This window comes from Lynx canadensis, chromosome D1, assembly GCF_007474595.2.
Source record: "Lynx canadensis isolate LIC74 chromosome D1, mLynCan4.pri.v2, whole genome shotgun sequence".
Lineage (NCBI taxonomy): Eukaryota > Metazoa > Chordata > Mammalia > Carnivora > Felidae > Lynx > Lynx canadensis.
In genome coordinates, this window is record NC_044312.2 from 67,324,974 (window position 1) to 67,345,274 (window position 20,301).

General features: G+C 44.0%; 1 protein-coding gene across 15 annotated transcripts in view; it reads right to left on the reverse strand.

The window, feature by feature from the left end:
- IRAG1 (inositol 1,4,5-triphosphate receptor associated 1) overlaps nucleotides 1-20,301 on the reverse strand; it is a 146,904-nt gene that overhangs the window by 37,219 nt on the left and 89,384 nt on the right. For 7 of the 15 annotated variants that reach the window (XM_032594825.1, XM_032594827.1, XM_032594824.1 and 4 more), the window contains 8 exons: nucleotides 20,147-20,217; nucleotides 17,804-17,977; nucleotides 17,162-17,239; nucleotides 16,337-16,389; nucleotides 16,087-16,134; nucleotides 14,287-14,907; nucleotides 12,363-12,441; nucleotides 2,050-2,173 (listed from right to left, as the gene is read on the reverse strand). In XM_032594825.1, the coding sequence (XP_032450716.1) occupies nucleotides 2,050-2,173; nucleotides 12,363-12,441; nucleotides 14,287-14,907; nucleotides 16,087-16,134; nucleotides 16,337-16,389; nucleotides 17,162-17,239; nucleotides 17,804-17,977; nucleotides 20,147-20,217 (1,248 nt within the window). The remainder of the gene's footprint in view (nucleotides 1-2,049; nucleotides 2,174-12,362; nucleotides 12,442-14,286; nucleotides 14,908-16,086; nucleotides 16,135-16,336; nucleotides 16,390-17,161; nucleotides 17,240-17,803; nucleotides 17,978-20,146; nucleotides 20,218-20,301) is intronic. The other 8 variants (XM_032594823.1, XM_032594820.1, XM_032594822.1 and 5 more) reach the window with 5 other exon arrangements.

Genomic DNA, 20,301 nt, shown 5'->3' on the forward strand with positions numbered 1-20,301 from the left:
ATGTCTGGCATAAAATAGGCAATGAATATTTATTGATTAAATTCCTATTTATTGCTCCTATTGGTTTTTGACCCAGTAACATGTTCTCTTCACACTCTTGTTAATCAACCATTGACTGTGTCCCTAATTTGTGTTCAGTCCCTGGTTTTTCTACTGAATTCATTCAACTTGCTGACTCCATGAGCTCCTTCTTTGTATGGTCCAGTCCCAATTCACATAGCCCACATAGATCATGAAACTAACTCTTTCATATTAAAACTCAAGTGTAATTTCCCCATATTTCTTCTGGAGGAAGGATTCTTAAACCTCTGTCTTCCCCCTGTTGGTCAATGTCTCACATGACTATTTGCCTATCTATTCCATCCTCCAAACCAGGGATAGAGAGTTCTGGGCCCAGCCAGTGGACTAAGTTGCACAGCCTCTATGAAGGCCAGGAGCAGGGAGCCTGATTTGGTGGTTGGAGCAGGAAGTTTGGGGATGGGCAATATGGCTATTGGCACAATGCATGAGAGCCACTGACCTCAATCTGAGAGTCTGGACCACATGCTCAGAAGCTGATCTTATTCACTGACTGTGCAGGCCCATGCAGGCCCTGTCTGGCCTCATTATTGGTAGCTAGTAGCTGTTGACTTACTCAAGGAAAATAGAAGTGCTCAGTCTTCTTCTCCTGGGGAAGTTGAGGGAATTTAATTAGCTGGAGGTGTGCTCTAATGATACTAATTATCTTCAACTTTCCTGAGGAAAAGGAAGCCAATCACACCACTGACCAGCCTTGTTCACTACAGACAAGAGTATCAATGGTTGTTTTGGTAATTGTGACAGGCCCCTGGTATAGATGGAAAGGCAATGAGTCTGCAGTCAGCCCATGCTGAGTTCAATTCCTGACTCTGTCACTTGCTAACATGTTTCTTTGCCTCTTTTCCCTCACTGAAGATGAATAAAATCTTCCTTTTCTGCTTCACTGGGTTGTCATAAACACCAAAAGACACCCAGCATATAAACATGCTCTGTAACCTGCAGTGCGCTCAGAGTGCTTCTCCTTTAGTCCTTCCTCTGGACAGCCCCTCTCTGCCTTCTATGAGATGAACTGGCCCAAGCCACGCCCTCCTCCAGCTGTGGATGCAGCCTGCTTCTGACTTGTTTCTGGCACTTTTCCTGATGCTGGCTTAGTTGCTAGGTCCTCTGAGTATTGCCCTGATGACTCTGTGTTTTAGGTGATGATGGTTTGCAGTTTGAACACATCACACTCCCTGGGTAAAACTTGTTTTCCTTTCATATTTACCCCCAAATCAGTGGGTTCTGTTATGTCTGAATGGTCCTCCTAATAGCCTTTCCCCCCAGTGCACTCCCACAACAGTTTAGTCTCCAGGTTGCTTGGGCTTGGCAGGATGCCTCAATTGCAGACACCCACCCAATTCTTACTGCTTAGTGGTACCCTCTCTTTTCTCCTTCATGCTCCAAACTATTTGCTTTTCAATCTAGTTATCAAGAGTCTGTCATGTGCTGACATGGTTTTAGGTCCCAGCTTGAACACTTTCTCCTTTAGCTAGTGCAGCACCCTACCAATGGCAGAGCACATATGACCTCTGTTGTATAGGTGAGAAGGTTGAGGCTTGGCAAGTGAAGTCACTTTCTCCCCACATGTGGAAGAACCTGGTAGGTTCCCCAAGCAACCCTTGTGTGGTTCCAAATGTTCTACATCTCTGTCTATGTAGATATCAGACCTAGAATCTTTCAGTTATGGGTAAATGGTAGATCTCGAATTGAAACTATGTCTCCTGGCCCAAAGTCCACCACCCACTGCTGCCATTAGCCTCTGGTGATACCTCATGCCCCCACCTATGAAACCCACCTGCTCTTTGAGTTGAACCACCTTACATAGCTTTTTATTATTCTTTTTATTTTGGATGAATTAGCCCTGTCTAGACCATTAGACTTTGACCTTTCTGGAGTCAAAAATCAAGGCTGGTGCTCCACTATGTCCCATCCAGAAACTAACACAGGGCCCACTCAATACGGGGTCTTATGCAACTTATGCCCTGATTTTACCTTCCAGGAAGAGATCTGTGGACCCGCAGTTTGCGCAGCAGCATGTCAGAAATATTGGGCATGACATCCAAGCCACTCTTTGACTCATCTTCCTCAATACCTGAGGAGTGTTCAGAAGGGAGCCCTGAAAAAAAGTGTTTAACTTATAAAATGTCTGAAATCACAGTAGCACTGTTGGCAACTTGCTTCAGTTTATAAGAACCTAGTTATATGGCAGGGGCTTTATAATTGTTATTTTATTTGCGCAATGATCCAATGAGCTAGAACTTAATCATTTCATTTTATAGGTAGGTAAGCCAAGACTCAGCAAGTTTAGTAATTAATGTCACACAACTAGTAAATGGTGTAGTCAGATTTTAAACCAATTTCATCTGCTTTAAATTCTAGTTCTTCCCATTGCTATCCACAGTACCAAGCAGGCTCTCATGTCTGGGTTTCAAGGTTGGTTTCTGACAACTGGAAGCTGGTTGCTCTTTGGCTATAATGTTTGGAAAAATCCCCTCTCTTTGGCAGGCTTCTCAGGAGGTTTGTTGCCCAACTATTCTTCCTCAAGTGAATTCAGTGGTTCACTCATCTGTGTCCCACCTAGAAATCTGGTTCCATATCCCCATAGACAGAAATAGAAACAGGGTTTTTCCAGGCTAAGGTAGTTAGATCTTTTGCAGACCTCAGAAATTGATGCCTCCTAGTCAACAGAACCAATGAACAGCCTTTTGTTATCTCATAAAACTATCCTGGGGCTGTGCTCTGAAAGCAGAAAGAACAAACCAAGTATTCTCTTTCCCATAAATCTTTCTCCTGTTTGAAGACAGCTTTTGTACCTCTCTAAAACTTCCCTTCTCCAGGCTGTAGCCTTATTTCCCAACTGCTCATGGACTATGGACCACGGTTCCTAGATATCATCCCCTGCCTGCACACATTCTGGTTGTTGCTGTACCAGAGGCCCAGATGTGTCCTAACAAGCTCTTAGCTCAGAAAGATATTGGCAAATGTCCCTGGTATTGACATTTGTTATTCAGGCAGCATAGGCTCACTGTGCCTTATTATGGGCTCACAGTACATTTAGGATTACAAGCCTCAAATCTCTTTTACTAGAGCCAAATCAGGTATCTTCATCCCATACAATAGTTACTTTTTATTCGCATGCAGGACTTTATAGTTATCCATGTTCTACCATCTCTCATGGGTTTTGATGCAATAGGTTTTCAACCTGCTCAGTAATTTTCCAGAATTGTAGGCCAGGCTAGAGATCAGGACTATAAGCATACTTGTGGTAGCCATCCAAATGGAACTTAGATTAGGAGTCATGTGAATTAGAAGCTTCTCCAAAGGAGACCATGCAGAGAGAAGAGGAGTTATAGTTTGGCTCAAGGTAAAGAATATTTAAGTATTTTGAGCTTTCCGATAACACAACAGTGTTCAGGAGTTTTCTGACACTTAAGATATCCTAGCACTGTCTGAAGGGCCATCTGTCAGAAATGGGGTAGCTAGTGATTCTTCTTTGGATAAAAGATTGGACTAGATGTTATTTTAGTTACCTGTCATCTCTTGGGTTATGTCCCGGCACTTACTGCTTTCTGACATTTTCATGTGACAGATGGTAAACCCTGTGGTGCCTCTGGCCTCACTGTACCTTGATGTATCCACACTGTACCCAGCAGAGCGATATTTAAGCACTGGATTCCTGAGAAATCTGTATGATTGATTGAATCATACAAGATCTAATAATTGAGTGAAAGCCATACCAGGGACTTTTGACTAGAAAAATCTCCTATGTTGAGCCTCCCCTCCCCTACCAAAAAAAAGTAACTAGCTACGGCCTTCTAGCCCTGCTAAGATGGCTGTCTGAAGGGTGATCCCAGAACTGGTAGGTCCTAGAACCAGCCACCCTCCTCCTGAACTCAACAAAAGTGACAATAACAAAAAATTTTAAAACCAACCATAAATATACCAGCAACTCTCAAATATAAGAAAAGATAATAATCTTTTAAAATAATGGTTTGAGCAAACAAAATTACTAGGAATAAATGTAGAACTCCCACCCTTGATAGCCCTTTTTTCTTCCCTCAAAGAACCATTACTGAGAGGAAGATGTATGAAGGAAAATTCTGACAGTGTAATACCACAGAATGAGAAGGGAAGTGGACTGAGGGGGCTGAGCAGGCAGCCTCCATAGGAGAGTCAGAAAGTTTCTTCAGAGTGGAAGGATCTCAATACCACTACAACAACACTCCAACAAGAGAAAAATCTGCCTGTGCTGCTGTTTGCTTTTCTTACTGAGTAGGAAGGGAGAGGAAAGGCAGAATGATTGCGCAGCATTCTACCAGAGCTGATTATCTCAAACAATGTGGAGGGATTTACCAGAAAGTAAGACAAAAGAAAAAATAAATAAAACAAGCCCATTCACTAAAGTGAGGGCAGGAGACATATGGAAAGCCCCAGTTGAAGCTGCCCTCCATCCCTGATCACCACTTCTGAGAAATAGCATAGAGGCCACACTCCTTGGATTTTGTCTGTTTTTTCCTTCCTGTGGCAAGGGAGTTAGAGTGGCTGCTGGGAATAGTTGCATCAAGTCTGGAAAATAAACACCTGGGCAGATTGTCTCTATAGTTCTACCCTGAATTGGGGAAATATCTACCACTACCCACCCAAAAGAATTAAGATATACCCACAGAGTGGTATAATAAACTCACATGTTGAACTACGAACAAAGTTATAATAAAAGAGCAGAAACCAATCCCACGAACACCACTACCCACAACTCCATCTGAACTTCCCCTTTACCCTACCACCTAAGTAGTAACAAAGCAGACACAAAATACCCAGTCCTCAGCTAAGCACTGTGGGAGAACAGAGATCTTAAATAAGGTAGGAAGGAGTCCATGAAAATTAACCTACACAATATTTCTCAGGTAAAGAGAAAATCCAGGTGAAAATATTCATTTCAAAAAGAAATAAAATGAAAACAAATGGCATGGCACACATCCACAAATACTATAGTCAAAAGAGGAAGGAAAGAAGAGAGGAAGGTATAAAGGAAAGAAGACAGAAAACATGTAGGAAGGAGACAGATGTCTCCTGTGGAAGCATAGAGTTAAGAAACACATCAAAAATACATTTTTGTGAAAAGTTCTTTGACTCAGGAGAAGTTAGAACCTGAAGAAAAATGAAAATAGGAAATCAAAAGTGAGATAAGAGGATCACACGAAGACGGGAGATTACAATTTGAAGAAATAAATCAAAGACTAAAATAACAAAACTAAGGAAAATTATAAAAATATAGAACTAATCAATATGCTGGAAATATGAAGGAATTAAACAGATATGGCCTCAAACTGAATTAGTAAGGAGGGTGGGGGAGATTGAGATGAATACAAAGAACACAAAGAAAGAAAGAATGAAGTATTTAGAGATGAAATAGTGGACCTGTAGTTGAGATATTGTTGAGAAATTTACAGAGATGTCTCTGAACTAGTGAACAAAACAAAAGGAACAAAGGATATATTCAAAGATATGAGAAAAAATTTCCTCAGTTGAAGGAAAAGCTGAACTTGCAGATTGAAAGAACATGCCATGTAAAGGGGAAAAATATATACGAATGAAGAAGTGCTTCTCCAGCTACCCTCACAGAAAGAGTAAGCCATCTACAGAGAGAGGTGGAGGTTGAGGGGTACTAGAAATTAGCTGACCTCAGACTTCTCAACAACATTAAACACAGTGTAACATCTACAAAGTTCTGAAGGAAAGAATGACCCAGAATTTAAAACCATCCAAGATGTCCTTCAAGAATAAAGACAACAGTTTCAAACATGCTAGAATTCAGGAAACAGCATCTCTGAGCCCTGCTAGGAAAAATATTGATAATAAAATCCAGCTAAACAAGACATAAAACAAAATCAGAAGCTTGGGAATGGCGAGCCATAGTAAAGGGATTGATGGTAAGCATTAAATCCTTTTACATATAAGTTTAGGACTAAACAACTATGGAAATTTATGGTTACAGAATGGAAGTAATTGTTACAACCTTGACAGTATAAAAATAATAATTTATCACGTGGAGATGGAAAGATAGGAAGAAATATGAAGGTGGGAAGTAGTGCTGTCATTTTCTTCTTTCCCTGCAGGAAATCAATAATCCCATTTTGAAACACGTAATGTGAGAGAAGTACCTCAATGACTCCAAGCTCTTGATGCATTTCATAACGTGTATTTTAAACTTTTAAAAACTAATCTCTATTTTCTGGAGGAAGAAATTACCAAAATTCAGCAAGTCCTATGGTTTCACTCCACTTTAGTTCACGTTCAATTAAATTTTCAAACTTTTTATCTAAAATAAGTACATCTAGCAATCTAGCATAATCTTCCATCTTTCTTCCTTCCTCATTTTGGGGGAAGAGGGCATTTAGTAAAAACTATTTTTATTCTCTTTATATTTTTCACTATTAGTTGAATATTTTGATAATGGACATGGGGTATTTTAGCAGTAAAATTATTTTTAAAATATCTGCCTATATTAGCTCATTCCAGTGAAAGCATTTGTTTCTGGCAATCTCCAGGCCTTAGAAAAGGCTTCTGATTAAAGCCTGATTACAAGCATCTGATTAAAGATGCTCTGAGACCCAGGAAGATTCCCAAACGGCCAAAGCTACTGGTTGGGGATAAACTTTCCTCAGATTGATCTTCTCAGGTTGGCCTTTTCTCTGACTGAGATCTGACAGCTCTGAGCTCAGACTGGGGCGGGGCGGGGGGGGGGGTGGTCTTAGAAGAACTTCCCATATCTCTCTCAACCTCCAGGTCCAGAGATTCAACCACCTCCTAGACGTTGCCACTTGGATCAGGATAATGAAAATGATTTCAACAGCCACAATTAATCAAACATCAGCTTGCATTAGATGTACTTTCTCATTCATTCCTTATAACAGCCTGGCAAAATAAATATTACTAAGCTAATTTTCTGGGAAACTGCAACCTAGGAAACTCAGGCTCAACTAAGTTAAGTAGATTCCCTAGTGTTCCAGCTAATTAGTGGTAGAACTGGGATGCAAAACTAGGTCTGTCAGACTGTGGCATCCAAGTTGCTCTTCATGGGCACATCCGAATCCAAACTTGCTGTCTTCCTCCTCAAGTGAGCTCTTCCTCCTGTGCTCCTATCCTGATTAATGACATCGTCACCCCCTTGGCCATGCAGACACATACCTGGTGGTCTTTCTGGTCTCCCCCTTTGCCCATCCTCACCAGTCCTGCCACGCTGACCTCCAAATAGCTCTCAAACCTGTCCCTCCCATGTTCCCTCCTGTCCATCTCAGTCTACAGTCTTGTCACCTCTCACCACACTGTTTCCATACCCTCTTACCAGTCTCCCTGCCTTCAGTCTCTCCCATTTCAGGCCAGCTTTCACAATCTGTCTAGAAGAATTATTCTCAAGCTCAACTTTGATCCTGATGCTTCCTTATCTGCAGGTTTCTCTGGCTTTCTAAGGGGTCCTGAATAAAGTTTAAACTCATTAATTGTCCCTTAAAGGCCTCACCCTCCACCCTTGCTGCCCATCTCACTAGGACACATGACCCACATTTGGTTCACATGTGATTCCTTCTGTTCCCAGAACATACCAAGCACTAGAAGATGCCTGTGTGCCTTTGCTCCTGCTGTTCCCTCTGCCTGGGAGGCCCCTGTTTTCCTCAGCTCAAAGCTGCTCCTCCTGGAATCCAACCCTGACTCACTTACCCCTACTAAGTTGGCTGCTTCTCCCTCTGTGTTCCTAGATACTTTGTGTTGTTGAAATCTTAACACAATGTATTATAGTTACATTGTCTATCTTTGCATTTCCTCTCCTGGAAGGTGAGAGTAGGCTCATTCATTTTTTCAACATTTATTGAGTGCTTACTGTGTTCCAGGCAATGGGCTTGTAGCTAGGGATATAATGCTGAGCAAAACACACAGGTCACTGTTCTCTGGGAGCTTGTTACCTAGTGGGACAGAGATTAATTAGAGAAATACTAAAACACTACATTTCATACTATTGTAGGTTTTATAAGAGAGAAGGATCTGGGGGTGCTGGAAAAGTCTTCTCTAGAAAAGTGACATTTGAGCAGAAATCTAAGAATCTAAATCTAAAGAATGGGAGTTTATTAGGCAAAGAAGGTGAGAGGAAGAACATTCCAGGTAGAGGGGACAGCCTGTGCCAAGCCTAAGAAGAAGGGGGAATGAGTTGCTGAAGAAAGTCCAAGATGTTGAGAGTGAAAAGGAGAGTGGCCTTCAAAGATGTGGGGGAGGGGAGCAGGGTTAATGACACTGGTCCTTGTAGATCCTACTAAGGATTCCAGTGCTCATTCTAAGAGCATAATGAAGGCCTCTGAAGATGCTAGACTGGATTTGCATTTTAGAGATTCCTCTGGCTGAGTGCGGACAGTCGGATTGAGCTGGGTGAGGAGGTCAGGAATGTCGAAGGGATAGGAGGTTGTTGAGGTAGCTGAGGGGATTAATAATGACAGACAGGAAAAGGCCCTCTTGTGGACAGCAGGGCCTGAGCCTTTTTCACCTGTGCATTCCCAGCATGCAGCCTGGGAATTAGCCAACAGTGAGCCTCACATCTTTGGCTTGAAATGACCTGCAAGTGATCAGGACAATATTATCAAATGCCTAGCCTAGTACCTGAGATGTAATAATTACCCTAGTTATAGTAATTGTGCTAGTCACTGTAGTAATCCCTCTACCATTTGTTAATATACAAGGAACATGTATAGTAGCAAGCAGCATTCATTTATGCCACTAATTATCAGCTAGGAAAATATAATGAAGAAAAGAGTCTTCTTCATAAACAAGCAAAATTATAAATCACATAGAATGTGTCCCAATAAGAGAAATGGGAGACCTGTACAAGAACATCAAATCTTTTAGAGGAAAAAGAAAGGAATACTCAATAGAGGGACAAACCATATATTTGAGTGAGAAGTAAATGTTTTCAAAGTAAGTAATTTAAAAGTCTATAAACTGTAAAAACAAACAAAATTAGGACAGTTCTTCTGAATCCAATGTGTAGCATTAGAGCAACCACAATTAAAATCTTGTATAAAATGGTATAAATTTCACTTAAAGAAATAGGTAGGTAGGTATAAAATGGTATAAATTTCACTTAGAGAAATAGGTAAGTAAGAAGAGGTAAGGTAGGTAAGAAATAGGTATAGGCAAAACTAGAAAAGACTTGTAATCCTTGAATCTTAAAGTTAAGAGCCTTCTGAGGTCCTCTCTAGTCCAAGAGGGAACAGAGGTTGAAAAACATATTTGTTTTTTTTTTTAATTTTTTAAAATACTTTTATTTATTTTTGAGACAGAGGACAGAGACAGAGCATGAGCAGGGGAGGGGCAGAGAGAGGGAGACACAGAATCCGAAGCAGGCTCCAGGCTCTGAGCTGTCAGCATAGAACCTGATGCAGGGCTCTAACTATGGACTGTGAGATCATGACCTGAGCTGAAGTTGGACGCTTAACCGACTGAGCCACCCAGGCGCCCCGGAAGAACATATTTAAAGACCCGTCAGCTGGTTCCTGGACTGGGACATTAGCTCAAATCTCCTGACTTTTTGTCCAGTTGTTCTTTCCATTATTTCACACTGAATCTTTATATCTAGAATATAATGAATATTCTGAGAAAGAAGATCAATGAGAGAAAAGTAACCTCACTACATACTAGAACATATTATATGGCAGCAGTAAGTAAAATGGTACAGTACTGATTAGAATAAAACAGAATCAAGGGCCCAGCACTAGTATTTATATATATATATATACACACACACAAAGAATATAGTATATGATGGTCTAAGCCACAAAACAACAAGAAATATACATACTATCAAAATATTATTGAGGTAATAGGATCTTAAATCTCCAAATACCTAATATCTTAAAATAAATTTCACAGGTATTAACAAAAAATAGATCAAACTGTAAACTATTAGAAAATGGATTTGCTATCCCAATTAAGAGGAAATAATTAAAAAAAATTTTTTATGTTTATTTTCAACAGAGAGAGAGACACAGAGTATGAGCGGAGGAGGGGCAGAGAGAGAGGGAGATACAGAATCTGAAACAGGCTCCAGGCTCTGAGCTGTCAGCACAGAGCCCGACACCGGGCTTGAACTCACAGACCACGAGATCATGACCTGAGCCAAAGTCGGACGCTCAACTGACTGAGCCACCCAGGTGCCCCAAAGAGAAATAATTTTTTATAATGATTTAAATAATGGAAGACTTCTCAAAGGAAAAGATAGGCAAAGATGATTATGAGAACTTTATAATTTCTCTGCAATAACAAAACTCGTTAAATGAAAAATGTTAGAATGAAAAAGTATTGAGAAAAATACAAATCCGACAAGAAGATATAAGATTTGTAAATATTTATGCACCCAACATAAGACAAATATTAACAGACCTAAAGGGAGAAATTTTCAGCACTTCAATAATAGTAAGGGACTTTAATACCCTCGCTTTCATTAATGGTTAGATTATCCAGACAGAAAATCAATAAGGAAACATTGGCCTTACGTGACATGTTAGACCAGTTGGACCTAACAGATGTACACAGAATATTCCACTCAAAAGCAATAGAATACATATTCTCCTCGAGTGCACATAGAGCATTCTCCAGGATAGATCATATGTTAGGGCACAAAACGAGTCTCAAATTTAAGAAGACTGAAATTATATCAAGCATATTTTCCAATAATAATGGTATGAAACTGGAAATCAATTACAAGAAAAAAATATAGTCAATGAAATGTTAATATCTATAAAGTTTACATATATTACCAGCAAAAAAGAAACAAACCAACAAAAAACCTAAGGCCCAAATGGACACTTGGATAAAGAGATGAAAAGCTAACCTACCCAATAAGAAAAAACAGAGTAAATAAATATTTAAAATGTTTACATTTGAACTTGCTTGCTGGCAAATTAATTGAAGTGATAGCAAAGTGGCATTTATTGAGTATCTGGTTCTTACTATATTCTGGCGCATAAGGAATAAAAGCAAAGCAAAGTCAATTGCTGGTAGTTCTTAGGAGGAAGAGTCCTCACCCAGTCTTTGCAGGTAGCATTCCACATTGGAAGCAATTTAGTAAATGCAAATGTTTCTATGCTTTGACCCAATGAATCTCAAGCCTGAGAATTTATCCCAAGAGAGTAACTTGAAGGAAGAAAGAAAAAACTACAGGTACCAAGTTGTTTAAAGTAGGGTGGTTAATCATAGTTAGAAGAACTATAAACATCTGAAATACCCAATAATATACCCATCAAATGATAAATAAAAGGACAAGCCAAAATATATGGAATTGGTTATGAAATAAGTTTTAAAAGTAGAAATAGGCAATTATATCTACACAATCAAACCAATTGTGAAAAAATTGTAAATACTGGAAAGAATAAAAATTGCTTTTTTCAGAATTTATGGGGTTTTGAATCTTTTCCTAGTGTTTTGAATCTTCTTTAATAAGCAAATTAAAAACTAAAAGTAGAAAAGTATACAATACTTTTCCAGAGATTTCCTCTACAGATGGTTAATTTTTTTAATTTAGTACTTTAAAAAATTGTTGGAAATTTTACTTCTGAGAATCTTGTTAATGTTGAATAGGTTGGTGTTAGTTAACTATATTTCAGATCAGGGCCTCCAACATGGTTGTGTCACCCTGGACATGCTCACACAACAATCCTTAGGCAGAAAGCTTCTGTGCTGAGACTAACCACAGGTAGCATAACCCATAGAAGAGGTGAGCCAGGAGAAAGGGGGAAGGGAGGGAGGCAAGAGACCCAAAGTCTTATTTTCTGAAAATGAGTCTGGCAGAGTAGGTAGGTGGGGACTTGAAGGGCCAGGGAGGAAAGGGTTGGGGTCTGTACTTTATGGTGACAGTAAATTAGAAAGCAAGAGATGACTCTGATGTCTTGAAAAGAGGAACCGTTCTATTTGGGTAGCTTCCTGGGTGTGAGAGGAAAAGGAAGTGTCAAAAGTTCAGGCCTGGGTCACCCTTCCAGGCCCACTAAGTGCTAACAAGGCTCAGAGAGGACTGGCGGGGTCCGGAAGCAGGGGGTTGGTTGGAAGGAGACAAGTTTAGAAGTTTCCTGAGTGGGCAGGAAACATAATCTGATTCATTCATTTATCTGCAAATATTTACTGAGGGCCTGCTCTGTGTTTGGCCCACACTTGCCAATGGGACAAAGGCCCTGACAGGAAGTCTAGTATTTACACATTCACCTTCTTTGATCTGGTGAAAATGAATCCAGCACTGGCCTGAGAAGAGCATCTGCCCCGACCACACCTACCTTTTTCCTGCTCAGCTGCTTCGCTAAGGTCTGGAAGCTTGAGCCCCACTAAGTTCTGATTTCTCATCAGGATGTGCTCCTTTTTAAGAAAAGAAGAAAACAACATTTTGGATGATAACATCAGGCTGAACTCATCTCTCGGTTCTGTCTTTGGGCCTGTGTTCACTCAGCTTCATGTGGGAGGTACTAAGGGCAGCCTCAAAGGTGGTTGGACAGTCATAACGTGGTGATATATGAAAGGCACCTGGAAGACTGCTCCTCTCCCAGCCCATAAAGGTGCCTGAAAACCCACCATTAGCACCACATTCCTTGAGTTAAGAATTGTCCTTGGCATGGTCTGACTTTTAAATAAGCCTGTGGGCCTCTGGGCAAATGCTCCAGCCACACTGTGGCTGAGAGCTATACAACAAACAGAAGCAGATCCCAGGACTCTGGGGACAGGATTGTCCCCTAGATGTGTATGAAGCTCCCGCTGGAAATGATCTTTCTTGAGCTCATGACTGTGCTTTGAGCTGGCTAGAGCTTCTAGCCCTGCTGTTTAGGGCAGTTAATGCCCACTCCCAGGAATTACAACTTCTCTCCCAGTTCCCCAGTGGCCTGTTATGGCATCCCTTGAGTTGTTAAACTCTCCAGACAAATGAGGCCTGAGAATTGCCACCCCACTATACTGCCTGGGGCCACAGCAGTCAAAGTCCAGGAGAGATGGGGATGCCAACCACATGTATATGGCACAGGTAGGCTCACACCTGCTCCAAGTCAATCAGCACCAGACCAGCACTTCCAATGTCTGACAGATTTCCTCGCCCCTTATCGTGCTTACAAAGGGATCTTCAGTCTCACGTATAGCAGGGGCCACTTGAGTGGTTTACCCCCTGCGTAAAGAAGGAAGGGAAGGGGCCAGCAGAGGGTGCTCATAGCCCAAATGAAAGTAATTGGCCAGGGCCCTTTACCTGTTTCCTTAGCAGCTCCCCAGAGCATTCAATTCAGAGCCTTGTGGAAAGTTTCTGAATAGCAATGAAGGTTTCTGAATAGGACATGTTGCAATGTGTCCCTGCTAGCACAGAAACCTCCTCTCTTGTGCTTGACCACTATCAGATACCTCTTTTCCTTCCCCATCTCACACCCATTCTGCAGGGGGCCAGGAGAGCCTTGTCCAGTTCCGGCCATGAGGGTGCCAGGTCCCACCCCATGGAATCCCAGTTGCCTTGACCTGCGGCCTGGGTTGGCCCTCTGGGGAAGAGAGGACTGGGTAATGATTCCTTTGTCCTGTTAACCTCTTCTTGCCCCCACACCCTGTTTCTGTCCCCTACATCGCTGGACACTCCCAATATCCCCCTGCACAGGGTGACAGCCCCATGAGAGACTACTGTGCCGAGTTTGGTGGCCAGTGAAAGTTGGGGACGTCACAGACATTGGAAGAAATTCACCACGGGGGGAGCAGTCCCTCATGGCCATCATTATCCTTGAAGATGGATTTGAGGCCCTTTGTTAACAGGCATCAGGAAGGAAAGCTGGGGGGCCTGACAAAGGGAAAAGCTATTCCGTCCTTGCCTATCCCAGGCCTAGGCATGACAAGGTGCTCCATCAAGGGCTTCCTGTTTATGAACTTCCAGCTCTGGCTGAAGAGGAAAACACAGCCCAGTCCTGAGGGCCCATGTGCCCCTCCATATAACTGCCTTAAAATGTGGCTTAAAATGTGGCTTTGTGTGGCAACTATATCCCACACTCACTCACCTGAAACTGGCACTTATGAAGAAGAGGCTATAGAGTGGTCCTGATTTATCAGGGTAGGGAAGTTTAGGGCCCTATAAGGCCCAAGTCCAGGCCAGAGCTACCTTTCCCCAAGTCCAGCTTGGCCCAGAGATCTGAAGCTCAGGAAGGACCTGGAGTGTACACCCTGCCCAGCTGGCCCTCAGGAACCCACCTCTCGGAGCTTAGTCAGTTTCTGCATCCTCACTGGCTGCACTTGTATCTGAAAGTCTTTGAGTCCAGGTGCCTTGGCCATCTTGCTGCCAGCTTTGCCCGAAAAACGCTTCTCTTCCTCTGCCAGAGGCAGCTTGGCAAGCACTTTCTGCAGCCGGGGGCCAGGTTCTTCAGGACCACTGTCCCAGGAGACCCCCCTCAATAGGGGTGGCCGAGAAGCAGGGGACCGCAGCTCAGCTTTGGAGCCAAACTTTGACCCTGTCGGCTCTCCAGCTGTACCTTTTTCCTGGGGGGCCAGGGGAGCTGCCCCTCCAGAACCCTGGGCTGGACCTCTAGGCAGAGGGTTGCCCTCCCTGGCCGTCTTCAGAAGCACCTTTCCCAGGTCATTTTCAGCAGGACCAGGCTGAGGGCTATTCAAGGCCATTTTCCCACCACTGCCTATGCTGGAAGCTGAGCCCTTGTGTGTGGCCTCAGAGCACTGGAGGGGATCACAGTTTTCCTTTTGTTCAATTGCAATTTCTTTGGACTTCTCAGTTGTGGGAGAACGAGGAGTCAGCCTGCCCTGAGACACTTTCCTCTGGTCATTCTGCTTCCGGTCAGCTAGCCCTTTGGAGACATTCTTCTGAAAGAGACAAGGTAGAGCTAGGACTATAGAGGCAGGCTAGAGAGGAAAGAGGTGTGGCCACTTCCACTGTGAGGCCTCTGCCCCCACAGACCTGCTAAGGTGCCTGTGTGTATGTGTGCCTGTGTGTGCACTAAGTGCTAGGGGAGGACTTCTCAGTCAAGTCTGAACCAGTAAAAGGGATCCACAGACAAGCCTGAGGTCTATAAAATAGACAGGACAAGGGGACCTGCCATACACAATTTGCCAAGAACTTCCCAAGGGCTAGGATCTGTGGAGGACAGTGAATAGAGGGCAGCTTGGGGGCAGCCACAAGTTTTGGCCTTGACTCAGTGGCTCTGGTTTCTAGTCCTGACTCTTCTTGGCAAGGACTTTAACTCTTAGGAACTCAATTTCTCATCAGATTTGGTAACCTCTGGAATTATGGAAAATGTATATGTGTGTTTATGTGTACGTGTTATGTTTTTCTGGGAAGAGAATCCACAGCTTTCAATACTTCCTCAGAAAATTTCATGATCCAAAAGAGGTTAAAGACCATTGAATCAGGTGATTCTCGCAAAAGTGATATCTTTCTGCATTCTTATTTTATTTCCTGAAGGAAACCTGCTTTGTGAAGAGCCTAGAGGTCTATGTTGGGGTATTTGTGTGGCTATCTTGTGTGAATACTGAAACTCTCCAAGAGAACTCTATTCCAGCCCCAGTTCTAGATGATACTATATTTTATGCTGCCCTCGACACCACCTTGAGCACTTTGCTCTGAGTAGGGGTGGGATCCTTCTAGTGCTCATCAGCAAAGGTGAGATTTTCCAGGCTGCCCCCAGGAAGAATCCTACCCAGGGGCTGGAACTTTACTGCAATTTTCACTAGAGCTGAAAAAGCAGCAGTCTTGCCTGACTGCTGCTGGGCCTAGTAATCCCCCTGGTTTCTGGCTAGTGGCCTGAGTGAGGGTGCAGGGATATAAGCAGGGCCACCATGGAGGTGATCCCCACTGAATCCTGCCTCCTTACCCCCCTCCACTTCAGAATTCCCATCATGATAGGACAGAGGAACCTTCCAGCTCCCCAGCCTTGACCCTCCACTCATGTACACCCACTCGCAGGCTGCCCAGGGCCAGCCTAGGCTTTTGGAACAGTGTCTCCCCCACCCAAATCATGCAGATTGGGCAGAGTTCACACTCACAGGCTCGCCAAGATGAGGTGAAGAGACTTCGGCCTCATCCCCCTTCTGCTGGAGAAAGTAAACACAAGTCAGATAGCAATGTGAAGAAATCATATCTCCTCTTGAAATACCCTCAAAGAGGCCTCTAGAGGTAATAGATGTCTCCCCCTCCCAGAACCCTCATCTCAATACATCATGGAGGGTCTTAAGGGGTTAAGGGATAAGAAGAGAGACCAGGTGGCATAGAAACCCCAAACTGGGCCCCTGTTACCTGTGGTGGTGCTCCAAGCAAAGGAGACTCTGGGCCACTGCATGCATCCAAACCTGGAATGGTCCAGACACTGGTGAGTGATGTCCAGCACTCCAGACTGTCAGCTGATTCTTTAGCAAAAACACATCTACTTCCCCAGAATGTCCTCCCCCAGTTCCCTCAGGCCTGGTTGCCAGTAACATCACCATTTGTTGAGTGTCTCCCACATGTCAGGTTCTGTGGTGAGCCCTCATTTAATCAACATAAAAACCACATGAGGAAACTGAGGCAGAGGGAAATCAAGGCCATGTATCCAGGAAGTATCAGCACTGGGAATTGAACCCAGGCTGCCTGCCTGGGTGGAGCCTGAGCTTGCCCCACAACTCGGACAAGGGCATGCTGCTCTTCCTGGCACCATGCCCCTTTCTGAGCTGGTTTGAGGGTGTGGCCCCATACACAGCCTAATGAAAGGGAAGAAACCAAAAAATAAAAGAGTGGTCCAAATAGAAGCCTTTCTAAATAAGCTCTGAGGTGATCTCTCTGCAAGTCCTCTCTTAGCAGAGAAAGCACCAGTTTTAGCCTCCTTCCCACAACCTTGCCTCCATCCTCTCCTACCTGGCCTCATCCTGGGCTAGGCCTGTCTCCCCACATGAGCTCAGAACCCCAATAGAAAGTACATCCACCTCCTCAGAGCCAGCCCAGCCAGGCCTAGCTGGGAGCCCTCTGAGAAGGAGACCAAACAGGGGTCCTGACTAGAAAGCCTGCAAGATAGGAGGCATCCTGCTCAGGCCATGGGAGGGGCTCAGCTGCCACACAAAGGGAGAAGCCAGGGGCACTGGACCTCACCAGGCGGCGTGGGAACAGTAAGCGAGTTGCTTTGAGAGGATGCGGGAGAAGCTCCGGGGCTGAGGTTCAAGGCAACAGCTGTGGAAACAGACACAAACTGGCCAGCATTTGTGAAGGTTTACAACTTCAGCTAAACAAAGACATCCTTTCAGGTATATCTGATCCCTGGGAACTAGGATCGTTTCGTCAGGGACAGGGACTGATTCTGGACTCCCAGATAAGGCTCCTACCGCAGGAGGACTCCATCTATGCAGAGTGGTCCAGCAGCCTGTGCACACGGGCATCACACAGGGATTTCTCTCTATGCAGGATTCAGGGAGGGGAAACCCATGCTAAATTCATGGGTATCATATGGGCTAACATTTCTTGGTGAAACAAAAACACAATAGGCCTAAAAAATGAAAAGCAGAGTTTTCTGAACTAAAGTGGGATCAGTATTTTTAGAGCTTCTGAAACAGAGTAAGATGTCTTCTCCTCACAAGATTCCTTCCACAGGACTCAGTCCTCCTAGGGTCTAGAGGCCTGGGGGCAGGCAAGTCAAAGGCCACCTCTTGGAAGCAGAGCTCCCACAACTGGAGCCTGGACCTCCCTATCCCCCACCCCACCTTGGACGTGCTCAGGGAAGCCACCTGTGCATCCTACCTGATTGGGAGTCTCCGGGGCAGCTCTTGGACTTCCTCCCGCGGCGAGTCAGGAATCGTTCACTCACCAACTTGGCTTCTTCCAGCAGTGCCAGGTTTTTCTTTTTGTCCTCCTCTGAGATGCTGATATCTGGCAGCTGGTCATGTACCAGGTCAATAATGTGCCCTGCAGGGTCTGCAGTGGGAGGGTGAACATGGGGCAAGAGCCATGGGATCCTTGGTCCTCCAACACCCCAGCCCAGGGAAGCTGCCCAGAGTGGACTCAGCCAGCCAAACATTGGCCCTAATGCTGGGCTAGGGAGACAGATAGGGCTGCCTCAGACAGATAGGGCTGCCTGTAGTCTGTGGTTGTGGCAAGTCCTCTGTAACAGGTTCCCAGTACTGTCCTAAACTCTGCCATTAGGGAAAGCCATCAGGAGCTCCACCTCTATGCTGTTTCCCTAGTGTGTTCATCCTTCAGGTCTCTGTTTCTTCAACAAGCTAATGAGCTTAAGATGTGTGGATAAAGGGAACACTCCAAAGATCATGGCCACCTTCCCTCCCTTCTTTACTCACACTGTCTACCCCAATCCTTCTCCAAAACTGCCTCTTCTCCAGCAGGTCTTCTCTAGGTGAATGACACCACTTTCCCCAGCTGCTCAGAAACATGGAAGTCATTCCACACTCTTTCCTCAGTCTCTTCATGTCCCATCTACTGATCATCAAGTCCTGATCATCATTTACCTCATAAATATCTCTGGAAATTGTGCCTCCTCTCCATTCTTGTTTCTTAGATCTCACCTGCACAATTACAACAGTCACTTCCTAGGTCCTTTACCTTCAGGCTCTCCCCTTCATCCCATCTTCCACTGCCTATCAGAGTGATTTTCCTAAGAGCCATATCTGACCTTGCAATCCTCCTGCCTTACCTCATCAGGATTCCTCATGGTCCCTAGTCATGTGCAAAAGCCAAACTTGGCCCAGCACTTTTGCCCATCCCACATATTTCTCCTAAGCTCCCTCCCATCCCCCTTGGTGATGAATAGCTCTCATTGTGCCTCTACAGCCTCCCTTTCCCCTTCTTCTAGTTGTAGTTCCCCAGTTTGCTTTGGATGAAACTACTCTGAGTCTCAATTATGTTAGTTAGGAAGAAGATAAATCCTATCCCCCACCTCACCCCAGCCTTGGCCAGTCAATGAGTTCAATCCCCCTGGCCATAGTGATTGACTCAGGGATGGCCATGGGAGGCCAGGAAGAGGCAAGTCTTAGAATTGTGTTGAGTGTACAGGAAGAGGCACTCTATTTCCACTGATGCAACATAAGCCTGGAGTTGCTGGTAGCCATTTGCAAACAAACAAACAAAAAAACAAATGAACAAACAAAAAAGAAGCAAACACATGAAACTTTAGAAATGGGATAAACCAATTACTAATGACCCAACTTGAGCACCTGGATTCAGCACTCCTTGAAACCACAAAACCTGGCTTTTATTTATTTTTATGTATGAATGTATGTATGTATGTATGTATGTATGTATGTATTTTTGGTGTAAGAGTTTAAGTTAGGTTTCCAGCATTTGAAAGAGCCCTGACCCTAATACACACATCAGAACATTCAGTCACTCTGTTACTCTGTTATGGTTCCTGCATCTCCACCATGTTGTTTCTTCCACCTTGAATGCTTTTTCTTCCTCTTGTCTGCCTGTCCAACTCTCTGAGGTACAACTCAAATACTCTTTCATCTGGAATCCCTATCCAGCCTTCCCCCTCCCCAGACAGAATTGGTCCCCTTCTTGCCTCAGTTTCCCTAACACTTCTGTGAAGGGCCTTAAAATATAGTGTCTTGATTATATCTGTTCACGTCTTAGTCTGCTCATAGACTATGAGCAACATGAAAGCAGAGACCAAATCTGTATGACATCTCTGTTCCAATGGTCCAGAACAGACCCTGAGAAACCACTTGGAGAATTACCTGGTGGTTGGGGCAGCCATGCTTGCATTCAGGCACGTACCTACCTGGATGTGGGCCTTTCTAGCAGGAGGTGGAGGCCTCTGCCCCCTGAACCCCAGAATTGAGCCTCACCCAGCTGTATTCTCTTTGACTTCCTCATCTTTTTCTTTACCCCCTGGCCTTGTCTTTTTACCAAATAAATTATAATTAGATATCATACTTCTTCTGGGCTCAAACACAGAGGGGCAGACTGACTTTGCCCTCTTGGGCTCATAGTTATGGACCTGCCTGAGAATTAAGACAGGGGAAGGGGCTGAGCCTGGCTAAGCTGCCAGATCTTAGCCTTCCTGCTCAAACACAACTTCAGCCGGACCCCTGTCTCTACAGAAATAAGATAAATTGGACTAGCCCTTACCCACAGAAGTCAGCGAAACAGTGGAAACCTTCAAGTTTCGGTGAGAAAGCCTCCTATGGGGACTGTGAGCTCTGAAAGACAGAACAGAGTCATCTTAAGCAAATTTGTCCACAACTGGTAAACACACAGATACCTGTATATTCTTTCAAGGTCGT